General features: G+C 38.8%; 1 protein-coding gene and 1 long non-coding RNA gene across 2 annotated transcripts; both read left to right on the plus strand.

Annotated features, from left to right (window-relative positions):
• LOC107571294 (uncharacterized) lies at nucleotides 1–19,624 on the plus strand. The gene is made up of 3 exons (XR_001607161.1): nucleotides 1–61; nucleotides 16,354–16,359; nucleotides 19,613–19,624. It is a non-coding gene; the product is annotated as an uncharacterized lncRNA (long non-coding RNA).
• On the plus strand, nucleotides 7,825–9,093 carry LOC107571292 (gastrula zinc finger protein XlCGF8.2DB-like). The gene has a single exon (XM_016257608.1). It carries the CDS (start codon nucleotides 7,839–7,841, stop codon nucleotides 8,925–8,927), a length of 1,089 nt encoding a protein of 362 aa, XP_016113094.1. The 5' UTR covers nucleotides 7,825–7,838; the 3' UTR covers nucleotides 8,928–9,093.
• Nucleotides 19,625–21,038: the final 1,414 nt, after the last annotated feature.

Genomic DNA, 21,038 nt, shown 5'->3' on the forward strand with positions numbered 1-21,038 from the left:
CTTCCATCTCTGCTCCAGTCACACCCTAGTGTCGCCAACCGCCTCTCAACAACCGTGCTCCGTTAGCCTCATTACCGTGTTTCGTTACTGAATGAATCCATGTTTTTGAACGAAACGAGTGAGTCAGTGATTCAGTGGCCCGTTCATAAGGACAGTCGCTTGCCTCGTTACTGAATGAATCCACGTTTTTGAACGAATCGAGTGAGTCAGTGATTCAGTGGCCCGTTCATAAGGACAGTCGCTTGCCTCGTTACTGAATGAATCCAGTCAATGATTCAGTGGCCCGTTCATAAGGACAGTCACTTGCCTCGTTTCTGAATGAATCAGACGTTTGAATGAATTGGTTGAATGAATGAATAAATGACTCGCTCGTTAAAACAGACTTTTGCCGCCACCTACTGCGGGTTTAGTCATATTTAAAAGTATCATTGCATTTTTCACAACTTATTTGTGTTTAAAAAAAATATGCAAAACATTACTCTTATAAAATGAGTTATGCATTTGAAATTTTGCAGTGTAAATGCATTCATGGCACCTCAGCTTCTTCAAACTGTGTGTGTAAATGCATCTAACGCCACTTCAGATGCAGCTTCTGTTTCCTCAGCAGTGGAAAGATACAGTTTGTTAATACTAATTTCATTCCAATGGTAACGACTCTACAGTTTCTTATTATTCTAACTGAATTAATTGAATCAAAGTAAGAATTTGATGTGAAAGATGACACATTTAATAAGGTTAGGGGGAAAAAATGATCATTTATAAACAGTGGGAAATTACATCGGTTTTGTTACGTACAGCAACTACTTTTAAGTGAACTATTTCTTCCTCTTTCCAGTCACAGAGCACTTTATTTTGAGAGTTGTTAAATCTGTCTAATTTTTAGGGATGCACCAAATATTCGGCGGCCGAAAATAGCAAAAAAAATCTCTTCCGAAAAAGCAGAATAATATGAACCGAACAATGACGAACACGATCTAATAGAGGCACGCGCTAATGCAGCAAACATGTCGACAGTGTGAAAGTATTTAAAACTATCAGAGAAAGACGCAGAAATCATTACAAGCATGAAGCGCCGACAGCGAGACACTGTTTAGTGCTGCATCACGTCTCCGATGAGAAGAGGTGGCGGCTGATGCTGGTGGTTAGGCTACTGTATGAGGATTGAAATCGCGAAATGACCTCAAACGATTAGTAAATAAACTGCAGAATGTTATATTTTCTAATACACGCATGTATTCTGACTAGGGCTGTCAAAAAATAATTCGAATGTCGAATATTCATAACTATTTCTTCCTCTTTCCAGTCACAGAGCACTTTATTTTGAGAGTTGTTAAATCTGTCTAATTTTTAGGGATGCACCAAATATTCGGCAACCGAAATTCGGCGGCCGAAAATAGCAAAAAAAATCTCTTCCGAAAAAGCAGAATAATATGAACCGAACAATGACGAACACGATCTAATAGAGGCACGCGCTAATGCAGCAAACATGTCGACAGTGTGAAAGTATTTAAAACTATCAGAGAAAGACGCAGAAATCATTACAAGCATGAAGCGCCGACAGCGAGAGACTGTTTAGTGCTGCATCACGTCTCCGATGAGAAGAGGTGGCGGCTGATGCTGGTGGTTAGGCTACTGTATGAGGATTGAAATCGTGAAATGACCTCAAACGATTAGTAAATAAACTGCAGAATGTTATATTTTCTAATACACGCATGTATTCTGACTAGGGCTGTCAAAAAATAATTCGAATGTCGAATATTCATCTAATTTAAAATAAAAATCCACATTCGAATTTTAGGTGTGCATTAAGGAGGCAGCTTATCAGCGACGCACGAGATGCGATGACGGTGTAAGTGTCGTTGCATTATATAGTTTTTGTTAGTGTATCCAGTTGAAGCCACTAGATGCGGCGCTGCTGCGTTGTTCATTAAAAATATAGCGGAAAAAGAGAACATCAATGCGGAGAAGATCTTGTTTACATCAAAACCGTTCACACAGAATGCATATTTCACGCATTTTCTAGAGGAACATCTGCAGTTGAAGCCACTAGATGCGGCGCTGCTGCATTGTTCATTAAAAATATAGCGGAAAAAGAGAACATCAATACGGAGAAGATCTTGTTTACATGAAAACCGTTCACACAGAACGCATATTTCACGCATTTTCTAGAGGGACATCTGTTACTGTTGCACTCGCGTCTCGCACAAAGGAGCCGCATGTTTAGTTTAATGCAAGGTTAACTTTGAAAAAACATACCTCGAGACTTTATGGCGGGTTTTTTCAAGAGAACATCAATGCGGAGAAGATCTTGTTTACATCAAAACCGTTCACACAGAATGCATATTTCACGCATTTTCTAGAGGAACATCTGTTACTGTTGCACTCGCGTCTCGCACAAAGGAGCCGCATGTTTAGAAAGCCATGTAAAATTAATGCAAGGTTAACTTTGAAAAAACATACCTCGAGACTTTATGGTGGGTTTTTTCCCCATCCCACTGCAACTCGTGTTTTTAAATGAAAAATGCCCTTTGTATACATACATGATGCTGTTTTGTTTATAGTTGTTTAAGCAACTTAATTATAATTGGTTTATAAACATTATTTTAAACATGCACTTTTTCCGCAGATAGTCATGTTATCTTATGCTTTGAATGATGCACCCTCTTGTGGCCTCAGGAGAGAAGCCAAAAGCTTTTCTTCACCCTAATGGAAATTATGCATTTTAAATTAGAATATAATTAGAATTTTGATTATATAGTTTTTCAGCCATTTTGACAGCCCTAATTCTGACAGCGCTGCACGAGCTCACGGCGCCAGGGTTCAAAGTCCAAAGCGCGAGGAAAATCTGCGCTAAAACTGTTACTCGTCAGTTGCTCGGTAAGGTTTTTGTACTCGAGACTTTATGGTGGGTTTTTTCCCCATCCCACTGCAACTCGTGTTTTTAAATGAAAAATGCCCTTTGTATACATACATGATGCTGTTTTGTTTATAGTTGTTTAAGCAACTTAATTATAATTGGTTTATAAACATTATTTTAAACATGCACTTTTTCCGCAGATAGTCATGTTATCTTATGCTTTGAATGATGCACCCTCTTGTGGCCTCAGGAGAGAAGCCAAAAGCTTTTCTTCACCCTAATGGAAATTATGCATTTTAAATTAGAATATAATTAGAATTTTGATTATATAGTTTTTCAGCCATTTTGACAGCCCTAATTCTGACAGCGCTGCACGAGCTCACGGCGCCAGGGTTCAAAGTCCAAAGCGCGAGGAAAATCTGCGCTAAAACTGTTACTCGTCAGTTGCTCGGTAACGTTTTTGTGAATTTTTTTAAAGGCATGTGACAATGCGATACGTGCAACAAACATCTTCCCAAAATCGTAATGAGAATCATTTATAAATCTGCTGCTGTTGTCAACAAAAAGAAGCACTGAGATATTCCTGCGGGTTTCTGTCAAAATAAAAACCGAGAAAAAGCATCAACTCCATCGACAACCATAAATGATAGTATCGTAATTTTACTGTCGTCATGTAATACATTTATTATAGTATTCACACATAGTGTTCAAATTGAGATCTGTAATATATTCTAATGTTTTAAAAGAAGTCTCTGCTGCTTTTATTTGTACAGTAAAAAACACATGCCTGATTCAAGTCTCAAAAATTGAATATTATTTTACCAACTTATTAATTTTAAGCTAAATTGTGCTCCCAAAATCGTAATGAGAATCATTTATAAATCTGCTGCTGTTGTCAACAAAAAGAAGCACTGAGATATTCCTGCGGGTTTCTGTCAAAATAAAAACCGAGAAAAAGCATCAACTCCATCGACAACCATAAATGATAGTATCGTAATTTTACTGTCGTCATGTAATACATTTATTATAGTATTCACACATAGTGTTCAAATTGAGATCTGTAATATATTCTAATGTTTTAAAAGAAGTCTCTGCTGCTTTTATTTGATTCAAGTCTCAAAAATTTAATATTATTTTACCAACTTATTAATTTTAAGCTAAATTGTGCTTTGTTGGTATAATGTCTGTTAGAATGTAAAAAAAAAATGATCAGTGTTAAGTAAATATTTTTTAATTGTTGTTTTATAATTTATTTTTTTATTTGAAAAGCAGGACAAAACAGTAAAAAGCACATTTTGGCTATTTAATTAATGCAATTGTGAAGAAAATGGCAAAATAGGCCTACATGGGGGAAAATGTGAAAAAACGTGTTCGGTATTCAACCCAGTGTTTCATTTTGTTCGGCTTCGGCCTAGAATTTTCATTTCGGTGCATCCCTACTAATTTTACAAGCAAGTCACAGTGTCTAATGTCTAATCGATTAAATGTGATCTACAAATAATTAAATAGAGTGTTATTTTGTGTGTGTGTAATCAGGCCATTTAAGTCCATTAACCCTCCCTTACTTATTCTGATCTTAAACACACAGAAAACTCCATGACTGAGAGACACATTATTATAAAGATGGAGTTTATTAAAGAGGAGAGAGAAGACGTGAAGATTGAAGAAGCATTCACAGTCAAACATGACGATACTGAGGAACAAACAGGTTAGTTTTCATTCTCAAAGCTGAACTCACTCATTTGGTCCTTATTAAAATGTCCAGCTCTACAGAAATGAGTGATATTTTTGAAGAAAGTCATATAAGTGTCCTAATTAAAGCTCTTTTATTTGTCATGGAGCGGGTCGAGATCACATGACCAGACAAACACTACCTTCTACCTGAGAAGGTCCTGCTTTCACAACTGGACATATTCAATATTTGATGCAGGAGAGATCCAGGCAGACGAAGTCTTTCAGTAAAATGATTGTTTATTTAAAAATAAAATCATAAATGGTAACAATTACAGATGAAAATTATAAATAAATACAATTAATGGAAAATATTCAAATGAATACAAACCCCAAAATGAGTATATTCTGTTAAATTTTCTAAGATAGCAATCTAATCTAAGTATAATAATCTTCAGAAGTCAAAAGACAAGAAGACAAAGGCACCCTTGGAGTATATTCGGACGAGTTTAGTTTTCCAAACGACGTTTGAGTTACAATTCTTATCAGCCGACGCCTGTGATTTCATGTATGGGACTTTCATGTACGGGACATCTCAGTGTTTATTACCGAGGTAGGAGTGTCTGTGTTTTACATGTGGGCGTTGCAGAAGATCACGTGTTCAGGATGCGTGGATTGCGTATGGTCATATGACCAATCGTTGGCAAGATGGCGGCGGAAAAGAAAGTGACACGACACTGGAGTTGGGAGGAAACATTAGCTTTAATTTCTGTTTGGAGCGAACCTACGTTTCATTTAACATGATGATTTTATAGAACTGGATTCTTGTAATAAACCCACTGGAATAAAGACGTTTTGACTTATATAATTTGGCTTTACATGCTACAACAATGAGAATTTTTTGGTCTGATCTGTAGACGTCAAATGAATTTATCCATTATGTCACTGTCTATGTCTTTAAAACTGCGTTCTTCCATCTAAATTAACCTGAAGTTCAGGGCTAGGTCAGGTCACGCTGACATGACAATGAGGATGATTATAGATAAGATCAGATATAAATATAGCTGTGGTTTTACACCTTTCGAGCAGAAACAGCAGATCTTGGCAAATACCAGCTCTTGGAAAAGAATACGTAGTACCATGAAGGCAGAGGACAAATTTAGCAGACATCCTTGCATATAAAAAATATTTTTGCAGAGGGTAAGTTTCCAACATCCTATCGAAATATCATAACATGTACTTCCTTATATGTGACCCTGGAGCACAAAAGCAGTGTTAAGTGGCTGGGGTATGTTTGTAGTAATAGCCAAAAAAAACATTGTATGGGTCACAATTATCCATTTTTCTTTAATGCCAAAAATCATTAGGATATTAAGTAAAGATCATGTTCCACATTTTGTAAATTTCCTACCGTAAATATATCAAAACTTAATTTTTGATTAGTAATATGCATTGCTAAGAACTTCATTTGGACAACTTTAAAGATGATTTTCTCAATATTTAGATTTTTTTGCACCCTCAGATTCCAGATTTTCAAATAGTTGTATCTCAGCCAAATACTGTCCTATCCTAACAAACCATACATCAATGGAAAGCTTATTTATTCAGAACCTTTTATTTAAAGACCCTTTACTGGTTTTGTGGTTCAGGGTCACATATGTCAAATGAAGAAAAATATATATTAAGTCAAAGGAATATGCGTATTAATGGAAATAAAGAGAATAAATGAGTACTGAATAGGCCTAATACTTGAGTAAATGTGTAACATAAAACATTAATATGAGGAATATGAATATAATGCAAAAGAATCATAAAGATAGGGGTATGATTCTCGCTTTGGGTGCAAGAGGTCCCGGGTTCATATCCCGGACGAGCCCCCAATTATGTTATGCTTACGAGCATAACATAGAGAGGGGAGGCAAGCAAAGGCTTGTTTAAAGAGGGGAATATTTATTAAAGAATTAAATTGAACAAAAAGGAGAGGAAAAATCGCAACAAAAACAACTGCCGATTCAGCCCCTGGTCCAGTTTTTCTCTGGATGCCAGCAAAGTCCCGCAACTCCTTCCAGTGTCACAACAGTATTTATACAGCTCAAGGAACACAGGTGTATGAAACTGGCACCTAATAAACGAAGACAAAGAACAAAAACTCTCGGCCACTAGGGGCCAGCCGTATCTTTACAAGCCTTCACTTATGAACAGAATAAAATTACATGCACATGTAACAATAACTCATAATGAATATTCTGTATGGATGAATATGTAAAATAAGGAAAATATAACAATATTGATAATTTGCATATATCAATATTACATGTCATGCATTTAATTGCAAGAAATAATACAGAAGTAGCTTAAAACAATTATTTGGTGTAAACCCAATATCAACTTCTCTTTAAAAATTAAAAAAATTGATCAATTATACAACAGTTTGTAACAAAAACATAATTTTGGTCAAAGCATGTCGAACTCTGGTTTTAAACATCTCTGGCTACAGTGATCTATCACGCCAAATTAAGTGCGCCAAAACGGTATTTAGGGGCCAAGCATGTATTGTATCCATTAGTCGTCGTTTTCTGCTCAGGAAGCCTTTGGCAACCCAAAGAACCACTTGCGGGAAAGTTATAAAATTTGGCACACCGATAGAGGACAGTCTCAACATTAAGCTTAGCAAATTTGGAGTCTCTATCTCAAACTCTTTAGTGCCACCAGTAGGCCAAATGTGCACTCATATTTCTGCTAATAACTTTTGAACCTAAAGGTCGAGAAGCAAAATTCTAGAAGCAAAGAAACTAGAAGCAATTTTTTCTTCTGATTCCCTGGCTCATGCCGAGTTGAATGCACACCAACATTTAAATTTCCACAGGTTAAGATTTTTCGCTATTTTGAATTTTGTGAAAAATCTACTTTCTTGAACTCGTCTTAAGACGGCTCAGATCATCTTCAGACAATGCTGGCAAAAAGTTATCAAAACTGTTTACATCACTTTCATAAATTGAATAAAAACAGAAAAAAGCAAAAACACACAATGCACATGCTTTAGTCATGATTTTGTAGACATCGATAACTTGTTTCCAGAATGGTTTTCATCAGTTTCATCCTGTGAAGTCTTACCGGAGTGTGGTAGTATCTGTGAAGAATCTTATATTGAATGAACTTCCCCCTTGCTTCTTTTGTATATTTACCACACCCCACCAATGTCCCTCTGCCATATGGTCTTGATGCTTTACATATCTAAATTCTTTTATATCTGTTGTCTTGTGTCATTAAACTGCTGTAAACTTTTCTTTGTTTTTTCACATTAGACCTAATGGCACTGAAAGAGGAGAAAGTAGTACTTGATGAAAATGAAGAGGAAGATCAATATGAGAATCTTCATGATTTCATAACTGGAGAAAAATCTTTTTGTTGCTCAAAGACTGAAAAGACTCTCATGCGAAAAAGAGCTCAAGAGTCAGAAACTCAAAGTTATTTTACTTGCTTACGGTTTGGAAAGAGTTTCGGTCAACAAGTAAACCCTAAAGACCACAAGAGATTTCACACTGGAAAGAAGACTTTCATCTGCCAACAGTGTGGAAAAAGTTTCAATCACAGAGGAAACCTGACCAGGCACGTGAGAGTTCACACTGGAGAAAAGCCTTACACCTGCCCTCAGTGTGGACACAGTTTTGCTCAAAAAGGACACCTTAATGTTCACATAAGACTTCACACTGGAGAAAACCCTTACATATGTCCTCAATGTGGAAAGAGTTATGCTCAACTAGGAAACTTTAAAATCCACATGAGAATTCACTCTGGGGAGAGCCCTTTTACCTGCCAACAGTGTGGAAAGAGTTTCACTCGTAAAGAAAGTCTTGACAAGCACATAAGAATTCACACTGGAGAAAAGCATTTCACCTGCCCTCAGTGTGGAAAAAGTTTCGCTCTAAAAGAAAACGTTACCAGGCACATGAGAACTCACACTGGAGAGAAGCCTTACACATGCCAACGCTGTGGAGAGAGTTTTGCTCAACAAGGAAACCTTAATATTCACACGAGAGTTCACACTGGAGAGAATCCTTACATATGTCTAAAGTGTGGGAAAAGTTTCAGACAACATGGAAACCTTACAGTCCACATGAGAATCCACAACGGAGAAAGGCCTTTTTCCTGCCAGCTGTGTGGAAAAAGCTTCACTCGTAAAATATGTCTTAAAAGGCACATGAGAGTTCACACTGGAGAGAAGCCTTACACCTGCCCTCAGTGTGGAAAGAGTTTCTGTCAACATGGAAACCTTACAGTCCACATGAGAATCCACAACGGAGAGAGGCCTTTTTCCTGCCAGCTGTGTGGAAAAAGCTTCGCTCGTAAAATATGTCTTGAAAGGCACATGAGAGTTCACACTGGAGAGAAGCCTTAGATATGTTAAAAGTGTGAAGAGAGTTTTGCTCAACATGGAAACCTTACAGTCCACATGAGAATCCACAATGGAGAGAGTCCCTTCACGTGCCAACAGTGTGGACAAGGTTTCAGTCGTAAAATAAGCCTTAACAGGCACATGAGAATTCACACTGGAGAGAAGCCTTATGGTGTGTTCACACCAGACGCGAAGCGAATGTGTGCATCGCATCACTCGCTCTAGATTACTCGGGGGATGTTTTTCGCGTCACTCGCGCTATGGCGAAAAACATCCCGCGAGTAACCAACCATGGTGAGGATAAATACGATCGCTGCTTTTTACCTGTTGTGGAAGTCCCAAAAACGTCTGAAAGCCAAACGCAGACGTGTCTGGGTTCACAGCACCATACAGAGGCGCACACAACTCTGTGAATTTCACCATCTTCTCCGGGAACTGCGCCTGGATTACAGCTATATAAGAATATGAAGTTGTATCATATATTTCGGGGTGCCCGCAAACAGATACAATAATGCGCTCCTCCATTTTCTGATTCAACCAGACGTGCCAATAAGCTCTTCGCTGATTGGCTTGTGTGAGAACGCGTCAGGCGAATTTTCGGCTCGAGTTGAAATTTTTTAACTTGCGCGAAAGACGCGATTGAGGCGAATATCTTGCGTTTGCGTCGCCTGGTGTGAATTCGCCTCTCTTCGCGTCTTTGCATTAACTTTGTATGTAATCTACTGGCGCGAATAATTAAATTTGCGTTTGGTGTGAACACACTGTTAGACATGCCAAAAGTGTGGATAGTTTTGCTCAACATGGAAACTTCAAAGGGATAGTTCACCCAAAAATGAAAATTACCCCATGATTTACTCACCTTCAAGCCATCCTAGGTGTATATGACTTTCTTCTTTCAGACGAATCCAATCGGAGTTATATAAAAAAAAATATGGCAGTGAGTGAGTGTTTCTTGTCAGTAGTCCAAAAGAAGTCCAATAAAGCGCATCCATCCATCATAAAAAGTGTCCCACTGGCTCGGGGGGTGAATAAAGGCCTCATGTAGCGAATCGATGCATTTTTGTAAGAAAAATATCCATATTTAAAACTTTATAAATCGTCTCTAGCTTCCGCTAACTGTTTTGTGCGCATGTTCATTCCGGTGGATGATGTAGATGTCCGGCGAGAAGTGACGAATGCGGAAGCGCAGCAGAGAGAGCAAAACAAAACACCGGTTATTAGAAATACAAAACGAGGATTTGTAAAGAAGAATGTGGGAGGATTTCGATATAAGCCAAGAGGAGACTGGTTTTCCTTTGCTAAAGTAAGGAAACTTTGCTTCCTTTGCTCCTGAAAACAAACGTTGATTCTCGCGAGACGAGCATATTCTCAACGGACCTTACGATATGCCTACATCATCCGCCGGACTGACAGTTAGCGGAAGCTAGAGATTACGGTTTATAAAGTCTTAAATATGGATATTTGTCTTACAAAAACGCATATTTGTATGAAATATAGGTTTGTTAATCTTGGGTATTAAATTGATTTTAAGATAAATAACAATAATAACACATTGTCCTAATGTAGTACATTGAATTTGACAAAAATAAATTCAGATCGTGTGCAAACAAATTACAATGAGGTGGCTGTTTTGCAATGTGGAGACAGTTCTGTTCATAACAGTAGACCTACTGGTAAAGAAGTGACGGGTACAAGAAAAATAGCCACAAAAAAAAGTACACATAAACAGAAGGGAGAAAAGGGGATATCAACGAAAATGAAGAGATGGAAAAGGGAAGTGAAGGTGCTGTTCAAGAGAGAACCTTTAATTATTTCGCATGGCCTGAGGCTAAGGATTTAGATATTTTTATGTGATGGCCATACAAATAATAGGGTTCTCTGTGTCTGGCCTGGATGAGTGTGAGATTTCCCGGCCTGTAGTGGTGTCCCAGTCCGGCCCTGTGGATGGATGCCCTTTATTGGACTTCTTTTGGACTATTGACGAAAAACACTCACTCACTGCCATTATACGTAAAGCTTGGAAGAGCCAGGATATTTTTGTAATATAACTCCGATTGGATTCGTCTGAAAGAAGAAAGTCATGTACACCTAGGATGGCTTGAGGGTGAGTAAATCATGGAGTAATTTTCATATTTGGATGAACTAACCCTTTAAAGTCCACATGAGAATTCAGAAAAGCCTTTCACATGCAAACAGTGTAAAAAATGATTCAGCTGAAAAGGAAACCTTAAGTAGCACATGACGATTCCTTCAAGAGAGAACTATTTTAAATGTCATCAATGTGTTTTTTTTTTTTTACAGGCAAGCAGAACATCTGTACAGTAGCTTTAAAGCTGAATCACATCTTGCAACATTGACACTGGTATTGAATTGGATCAACACTGAACGGAACAACCACATTGGTGTCTTTTATAGAACTTTTTTTTCCGCTGAATTGGCCTTGTTTTAAATTGATGAACATTACACTGTTATTGACCCGAACGGACTTGAACTAAATAATGACACTACTGTCTTTTAGAGCGACTTTACTACAGAATCTGAATTGTTTCCAGAGTTTCCATAATTGATTCTGCAATTTTCTTTTATTTCCAGCTCTATAGAAATAAAGGCGACTTGACTGTCTTGACTTGACTTTTCAAACAACCTCCTGTTGTCAATATAATAAGGTTGTCAAAAGTACCAACATCGGTACCAAGTCTGTACTGAAATCTTCAAAATGTGACGATGCCAGCACTAGTTTGCGCTAGCATTTTGAGCGCTGTTGAGTAGATTCTGAAACATCTCTGATTGGCCATTGTGTTCACGCGTTCAACAGATATGTCTGTGATTGGCTACAGTGATCATCGCTTCAAAAACGTGTTGTAAATGCACATCTTCACCGAGCGCTTACACAGATACACACGGGAGCATTTGAAAGCAAACAGCGGATCCGTTCTATCAGCAGATGCGTTTGTTTTTCAGCCTAACATGAACTTAAAAGCAATTTAAATAAAAAATTTTGATAAACCTATTCTCTTTTTTTTATAATTTATTTATATATTTTTTAATGATACAATCAGGCTTAAAACAGAATTCTAAATATCAATGTAAAAGGAAATCGATTAGTTTGAATGAAAAGGGTTAAAGTACACATGAAATTAAAATTGACTATATTAATTTTGTTAGCGCACATTGCTATTTTTGTGGAGAACAATTCATCCGTGCAAGTCAATCCACCAAAAAAAAATTGTTTGCTTTTGTAATCTTTAATCCAAATCTGAAAATGCTCCTCCCCTCTAAAACGACGGGCCTTCTCTGATGACGTCAGTTTGACGGCTTGGGCATGAGCATAATATCCTTAACCACGCCCATCCAACTGTGAGCTTTGACAGCGCGCGAAGGAAAAACTGCGTAACAAACACACAGAAATGGCGAGGAGGTGCGTTTTAGGTTGTGGTTCTCCCGAAACCCTATTTCCAATCCCCAAAACACCCTGGTTGCGGTCACAATGGCTCGATGTTTTGCATTTCGAGGAAGGAGGGATATCAGAGAGGTCGCGGTTGTGTTCGAAGCACTTCACACACGAATGCATCAAGAATTGGACACAACACGAAATGGGGTTTGTCAAATATCTGTCATTAACAGATACGGCTGTCCCATCAGTCTACACCGTTGGCTCCTCACAAAGTTTGAAGGTAAGTTCAGCTACCTAGCAACCAAGCTTTTTCAGACGTTAAACATGATACAGGACTACCAGCAGAAATTCTTGTCATAGTGCGTAACTTACAATAAATTAAATGATTTTTGGCACGTGACTGCGCCAACGACGACAGCACTAGTTTAGTAGTGAGATTCATCATAAGGATAATCTCTTACTCTTTACTACTGGTTATAACACTAAAGTGCAAATGAATGAACATCGGAAGGCATGTTGAAGAATACAGTACAGCTTATTGAAATGTATAATCGATCAATCAATCGGTCTTTCAACCGCAAGAAAGACTTCCGAATAATTCTTAGTTTAATTCAAAAGCTGGCAGTCCTGTCAAATGATATATTTTTGCATTGCACTCATATCATACTGTGATGCAATTCGTGTTTTACAGCCCCTAACAAGAGATGTGGCATGTCAGTGTGATGCACCATCTTTTGTGTGTCAAGAGTGTGTCGATCCAAACGATAACACAAAAGCTGAAAAGACGGAGTAAAGGTAAAAAAATGAGCTGGGAATAGTTTTCTCGTGTTGTGTTTCATGGGTTTGATTGTCATATGTGTGTGTTGAAATGATTCAAGCCTTTTGGATACTCTGTTGGCATCTCTTGTTCTGAGAGTGTTGGCACAAGTCTCGAACCTCCATGTTTCACATCAACACCAATTAAAAGGCCACGTGTGGAAGACACCACAATCAATGACGGCTCAACCTGTACCTCAAAGCAATTGTCAGATGTCACCTATGAGCTTGATATCACGCAAGAAGGCGGTGAAAAGTAAGTGTAGTTTTACTTTGTATACACAGGTTAGATGTCAGGGCACCTATGGCAGATTTGAGATTCGCTTTAAGTAATAAATGGAAAGCAAGTTAAATTGAAATATATTTATTTTCTTGCTGATCCGAAAAACGATCCGATCCGTGGGCCAAAAACCATAATGTTATCCGAACCGTGAGATTTGTGATCTGTTGAACCACTATTTATTTTACATAAGCACAATGTTTAATTCTTGTAAGATACATGTTATTTTATGTAATTGCTGCTTAGGTCTCTCCAAGAAGCTGGATGCACTAGGGAAAGAGCGTAGTTGTGGAGAGGTTCTGGCCTGGAGGAAAAGTGTCATAAACCACCTGTACTGGTGTGCATCATCCTCCAAAACTGGTGAAGAAGCCGTGGAAAAGTGGAAGTCTGTTACTAACCATGTGCACCATCATGACAGCGACTTATTCCCTGTCTGCACCCACCCACCCACCCACCCACCCATCGAGATGCGAGCTTGGCTGAAACCGAGTAAGGATTTTGTTAGCGCTACATGATTAGCCTAGTTTGGTAACAACCATGAAAAATTAGGGACTCTGGATTACTCTGATTTTATTGTTGATGATTTGGCACGATCCATTTCTTCAAAGCTAATTTAAGCCAAGTCAGTTATGTATTGAGGGATTAAGATAACACTTTAACATAAGGTTGTCACATAACAAATCTGAGTCACAAGTAAAATTAAATTGCTAATTACAATACTCTTGACATTTAAAAAAAATGTAAATGGTGAAAAATAATTGCTAGTTGTGAAAGTGTTGAATTGCTAGTAGTGTTGAAATGTCATTTCTGTTCATAAATAATTCTATATGTGCATCTGTCACACTGTCCTATATTGGAAAATACATCATTTATCATACTTTACCTAAACAAATGTTCTTATTTCCATATTTTAATTTAGCTATGTAGGTTGCTGCTTGCTGCTCTCCACTACAATGAAAATGCCAATCGTCAGTATGCATGCAACGAGAGAGCTGTGGACCATCAGTCAGAGTCAAATGGCCAAAATACAAGAAAGGGGAACATTCCCTTTTCTACATAAAAACAGTGCCAACCTACAGTAAGTACATAAGGGCAATGTTACCATCAAATAAATATGATATTCAGTTAATATGCATGTTCCATTATGTTGCATATGGTAAATGTCGTTTGATTGCCCACAGTGAATGATCCCTGTGGTGGAAAATGTCTACTTAAAAATGGCCATGTTCATTGTATTTTTCTTATTATATAGACTATGTGGAGGCTCTGCTCAGACTGCTTTGTGAGGAGGTGGTCTTCAATCCCAGCCCATACCAACAGCAGATTCATGAACTGAACTTTCCAGACCACCTGTGTGCTGCATTTGACAGGCCCGACCTGCAGGGAGCTCTAGTCAGACCCTGGTCACGTTTTTCTGAGATAAACTGATAGAATGTGTATTTTTTTGTGTAAATAGTCACATTTATGTAACTATAGTATAAATAGTTACATTCTTCAAAATGTAGTAAATAAGAAATCAAGTGTACAAAAATAGTTCAACAAGTAAAACAAGACATGCACACTACTGTGGATTTAGTGAAGGTAGCTTGAACCCTTGGTATCTATCTGATGGGAATGTAGATCTTATCTTCTCTACAACACATGATGGGAGGACAGCATGTATTTTTCTTCCCAAGTAGCCCCAGCACCATCTCACAAAGGTCCTGAAGGCAGTGTGACGGTATCGCCAAAAGTCCAAAAGTTTCAAATTTAATGAAATATAAGGTGTCTTTAATCCACCTAGAGTGTGATGGGGGATGAGAGTTTTTCCAGTTAAAAGGCTGAATTAACTGAGAAAGATGCAAAAATATCAATATATAATTCCGCAAAAGAGACTTCTTCCAAGAGGCAAAAGCTTCATCTATGGTTGAAGGGGAAAATAAAGGATTTGAGTATATGTGAGAAGACAAGGGAATGTTCTGAATCCCAAAATGACGTGAAAACTGGTCCAGATCTTAAGGCTATTAGTCACTAGCATATTTGTGTAATATTTTGAAAGTGTGGTCGGGAGACAGAGGAGTGCAGACAAGGAAGAGAGCTTAAATGAGGAGTTTTCAATGCAGAGCCAAGATGGGACGGTCACAGACCCATCTGTGTGAAACCAACGGAGCATAGGCCGCATATTTGCTGCCCAATAATAAAATAAAAGGTTGGGGAGTCCCAAGGTCACCCAGATGTTTTGGTTTTTGCAGGATGCTTTTATAAATCTTTGGAACTTTTCCAAATAAACTGAGACATTGAACTGTCAAGAGTGAAAATTGGGAGGCACTGAGACCTTGTCCACACTAATATCAGTGAATGATGAGATATTTCCGTAAAAAAAAAAGATCCAGTAGAATTGCATGAAAACGTATGTCTGTTCTGTCTGTATCATCTCAGTGAGCTTTTATGAGGTTTTACACATGCAGAGTAAGGCCAATTTTTACGTTTTCCGACGTCTCCGTGTAGATGAGAAACTTCTGATACAAACAAATGTTTGCCTGCTGAGGTTTAAAGCCCCGTTTGTAGAGTTCGGACGTGTCACCTTTAAATTCTGCGTTGCAACTTTAGAATGTCAGGGCAGTAGTCCTCATAGATGCAAATTTTGTGACCTTGGTATAAGAGTTCACCCTTTTTCCTCGACGGTGAAACATAAAATGACCGGTGGCCGTTTCTGGCCTGGCTAAGGCCTGGTTTGGCTGCGAGGCTCCAGTGAGCCCTGTCCAATTCAGGAGGTGAAGAGAGAACTTAAGATCCCAGGACGTCGAACAGGAGCTGGGAGAAAAACCGGGTAGGATGCGAACCTTCAGTAGAGTCCGGTAGACCCACCAATCGGATACTCTGCCGTCTGCTGCGCCGCTCCAGGTCAGCAACTCTAGTTTCCAGCCATTCATTATCTCTCTGTAGTGGTGACCACAAAGAGTCCAGTTGCACGAAGTGCTGATCAACTTCAGTAGCGTTGGATTCTAAAGAGTCCACCCACTGGACAAGGTGGATTGTACAGTATGTTGTCCAACTTAGTTGCTAACGGTTTGACTGATGATCTAAAGCTAATAATGCTATTCATAATGCTAACCGCCGGTTGATCTCTCTCTTGTTGGAACTTGAACTACAAAATTTTAAACTAACTGAATTACTAAACTACTACGTATCAATGTAAACTAACAGAACTATTAAACCACAAGGCCTACTATAAAAATGTTTACTATATCAAGTTTTTTTTTTGTACTGTCTATGTTTAATTTGGAGTTTGGTTTGCAGTTGCTCAGTTAAGTTGTTCACGCTGCGCTGGTAGAGATTGGCCGCGACCGTCAATTCCTCAGTCACTGCAGCGGAGAGTGAGGCAATTATAAGTCAAGCTACATTTCTCTAGTTGTTTCTTTTTAAGGATGGCCTGTGCACCAAAATATTTGGCAGCCATGTTTGCCACACCATCATATGCCTGCTCTCCTAATCCAGTAATAGGTGCATTTAAGCTAACCCAACACATCTGGCACAACCCTTGCAAGATTCTCTCCTGTGCTCACAGATACCTCATAAAGGTGAAAAAATTCTTCATAAATCACCAAATCTTCATATTACAATTGTCTGATTATAGAATTGCTCAACAAGCTCAGGAGCTCATGATTTACTAGGGGCCTGAAAGCGCATCTCATGCCAAGTGTGTGAGTACCGGCAACCCCATTATCAGTAAAGTGAAGTGACATGTGGCCAAGTATGGTGACCCATACTCGGAATTAGTGCTCTGCATTTATCCCATCCAAAGTGCACACACACAGCAGTGAACACACACAGCAGTGAACACACACCCAGAGCAGTGGGCAGCCATTTTTTGGCTGTGGCGCCCGGGGAGCAGTTGGGGGTTCGGTGCCTTGCTCAAGGGCACCTCAGTCGTGGTATTGAAGGTGGAAGAGAGCACTGTACATTCACTCCCCCCACCTACAATCCCTGCCGGTACGAGACTCGAACCCACAACCTTTGGGTTACGAGTCCGACTCTCTAACCATTAGGCCGTGACTTCCCCCAGTCCATGGCCTACATACTTAAAAACTGTTGAACAATCCGTTTTTGATAAGTCCTTTTCAGGCAAGTCATTTCACTCGGCGGACATCTTTGAAATGCCTTTCGGCCATGCAAATACAGCTCCTATCTCTTTGAATGGGGAAACATCAAATTCTCCAAAACTTCGCCAAGCTTACGATTAAATTTCATATTTGAAATCAATGAAATACGACAATAACTGCCTCATAAATGTTGTTTCTTATGCTCCAGTAGCAGTGGCAAATCTGGATTACTAAAGGGACATGGTGATGATGGAAAAAAAGCCAATGTTTTGCATTATAGTTTTGCATTGCATTTACACAAATAACTACTTCCGACTGGTCCATCTCTGATGATTGTGCCATTGTAGTTTACAATCAGTGATTAAAAAAAACTTTAAATATATCCCCAAACAGCTGTCAATATCAAACAAAAATATTATATTACGTGTTACAAATGTTGTACTTTTTGGACCAGTTTTAAAGTTTTATTACATTTTTGTTCCTGAAATCCACCCTTCTGCTGGGATCAGAATAATCCAGCTTTTTTTTTAATCAAAAGTATCACAATCTTACTAAAACATTTTAAACGACACAATCTGAGGATTTAATCCAGATCAAAACCAAGAATTCAGAATCCTTTATTCCTTTTGAACAACCCATTTTCAAGATTTGATCCAATCTGACGGCCAAAATTCAATCAGATTACTTTTGAACAACTGGCCCCAGAGCTTCTAACGGCAGCTGCAGTGATGCGATGAATTTATCATTTACATTTAGTAATTTAGCAGACACTTTTACCCAAAGCGACTTAAAAATGAAGACAATAAAAGCAGTCAAAACTAACAAAAGAGCAACAATACATAAGTGCAAATGACAAGTCTCGGTTAGCCTAACGCAGTACACGTAGCAAGGTGTATATATATATATATATATATATACTAGGGATGTAACGATTCACTCAACTCGATTCATGATTATTTTTTTAACAAAATTAGTTTTAAGACAAATTATAAATTAAATGTGTCCATTTATTATTGCTTGGACAAAATACTGTACGTTTCTTTGTGGAATTGAAATATAACTATAATAATATACTAATATCACTTGCATATTATTGCTCTTTTGTTGGTTTTGATTGCTTCTATTGTCCTCATTTGTTAAGTCACTTTGGATAAAAGCGTTTGCTAAATAACAAAATTTAAATATAATGTAAATGTAAATAACAAAACTAAATTTAAATTTGAAAACAAACCCCAAATCAAATAAATAACACAAATCAAATAAATCTCTTCATATAAACAAACTAAGACTTTGTGCTCTTTCTATTTAAAATTAGAGGCAACCACTGCATTTTACTCATGATCCAAACAAAGATGCTGCATACATGCAACATGAGCAGTTTTTAATCTAAATTACATTGTATAATTTCGAAATTTGAAGCAAAAACAGAATGGTTTGACTTCAGTTTTGTGAAACTATGCATAAAAAATATCTGCATGCAACAGAAAGAGCAGACGAGCTGAATTAGACGCAGATGCACTCTCTGCCAGCAGGTGGCGCTTAAAGCATTTCCTTGGTTTCCGCTGTAAACAAAGCAGCGCTGCACTTATGAACTTTAGTATGCATTATACAGAGGCAAGAGGAAAAGAAAAAATACCATCGAAAGACAGTAAGTTCCCCTCAGGCATGCATTCATATAAACTCACTTATTTAAATCGATTTTCAACCGGCTTGTGGTTAATTTTAAGTGTGAGTGAAGATTTAACCCATCACACACACAGCAGTGAACACACCTGGAGCAGTGGGCAGCCATTTATGCTGCGGCGCAGTTCTGTCTTAGCCAGGTTGAGTTGAAGGTGATGGTCCGTCATCCAACAAGAAATGTCTGTTAGACAAGCTGAGATGCGAGCAGCTATCGTTGGATCATCAGGATGGAATGAGAGATAGTGTTGAGTGTCATCAGCATAGCAGTGATATGAAAAGCCATGTTTCTGAATGACAGAACCAAGTGATGCGATGTAGACAGAGAAGAGAAGTGGTCCAAGAACTGAGCATTGAGGCACCCCAGTAGCTAGATGTTGCGACTTGGACACCTCACCTCTCCAAGATACCTTGAAGGACCTATCTGAAAGGTAAGACTCAAACCACTAGCGTGCGGTTCCTGAGATGCCATTTTCAAATAGGGTTGACAGGAGAATCTGGTGGTTCACCGTAATTTTATTAATGAAGAATGCGGCAAAGTTGTCAGCTGTTAAGAGTTGATGAAGGAGGGGGAGGAGGAGGACAAAGGAGGGAGGAAAATGTTTTAAAGAGCATGCGAGAGTTAGGATAAAGTGATGGGTTTGTTGAAACCACAAGCAGTTCTGTCTTAGCCAGGTTGAGTTGAAGGTGATGGTCCGTCATCCAACAAGAAATGTCTGTTAGACAAGCTGAGATGCGAGCAGCTATCGTTGGATCATCAGGATGGAATGAGAGATAGTGTTGAGTGTCATCAGCATAGCAGTGATATGAAAAGCCATGTTTCTGAATGACAGAACCAAGTGATGCGATGTAGACAGAGAAGAGAAGTGGTCCAAGAACTGAGCATTGAGGCACCCCAGTAGCTAGATGTTGCGACTTTAGAACGATGTTCGCAGAGAACATCAGATAGCCAAGGGGCAGAAGAGGTGGAACAAGCTGGCCTGGAAGACAAGGGGCAGACAGTGTCTAAACAAGACGTAAGAGTGGAGCAGAAAGTATCAGTAGCACTGTTAACATCAAGAGATGATAACTGTTCAGGGGAAGGAAGCAAAGATGAAACTATAGCAGATAGCCGGGAGGGTGAGAGAGTGTAGGTTACGTCGAAAAGTGACATGTGTAGGGGTGTGTGTTGTGTCAGGAACCATGTTGAGGTTAAGAGTGAGGAGGAAGTGATCCGAGGTGTGCAGTGGAGTAACCAGCACATGATCAGTGGAGCAGTGTCGTGTGTAAATAAGGTCCAGTTGGTTGCCTGATTTGTGAGTAGCCATATTTAACACTCACTAGAGATGAAAAGAGGCAAGCAGAGTGTGGAAGTCTGCAGCCTGAGGTTTATCTAGGTGGATGTTGAAGTCTCCAAGCATAATTAGGGGAGTACCATCCTCAGGAAAGGTTGAGAGCAGCACATCTAATTCTTCCACGAAGTTACCTAGTGGTCCTGGGGGTCGATAAACAACTATGAAATTGATTTTAAGAGGGTGGGTAATAGTGGCTGAATGTGATTCAAAGGAGCTGTTGATACACAGAGATAGTAAAGGATTACATTTCCAATTTAATAAACATACACCTCTTCCAGTCAGACGAGGAGAGTGGGAAAAAGAGAAATTATTTGAGAGTGCTGCAGGTGTAGCATTGTCCTCTGGTTTGATCCACGTCTCTGTCAGGGCCATGAGGTTTAGTCTTGAATGACTTGTAATAGAAGTAATAAAATCTGCTTTGTTTACAGCAGACTGGCAATTCCAGAGACCGATAGAGAAAGAAAGTAGTGTATTAGGAGACATAGGCAAAGTGCGCAGGTTGTTAGGATTGCGCTGCCTACAGTGTGT

Source organism: Sinocyclocheilus grahami, unplaced genomic scaffold (genome assembly GCF_001515645.1).
Source record: "Sinocyclocheilus grahami isolate Dianchi unplaced genomic scaffold, SAMN03320097.WGS_v1.1 scaffold1577.1, whole genome shotgun sequence".
Taxonomy (NCBI): Eukaryota; Metazoa; Chordata; class Actinopteri; order Cypriniformes; family Cyprinidae; genus Sinocyclocheilus; species Sinocyclocheilus grahami.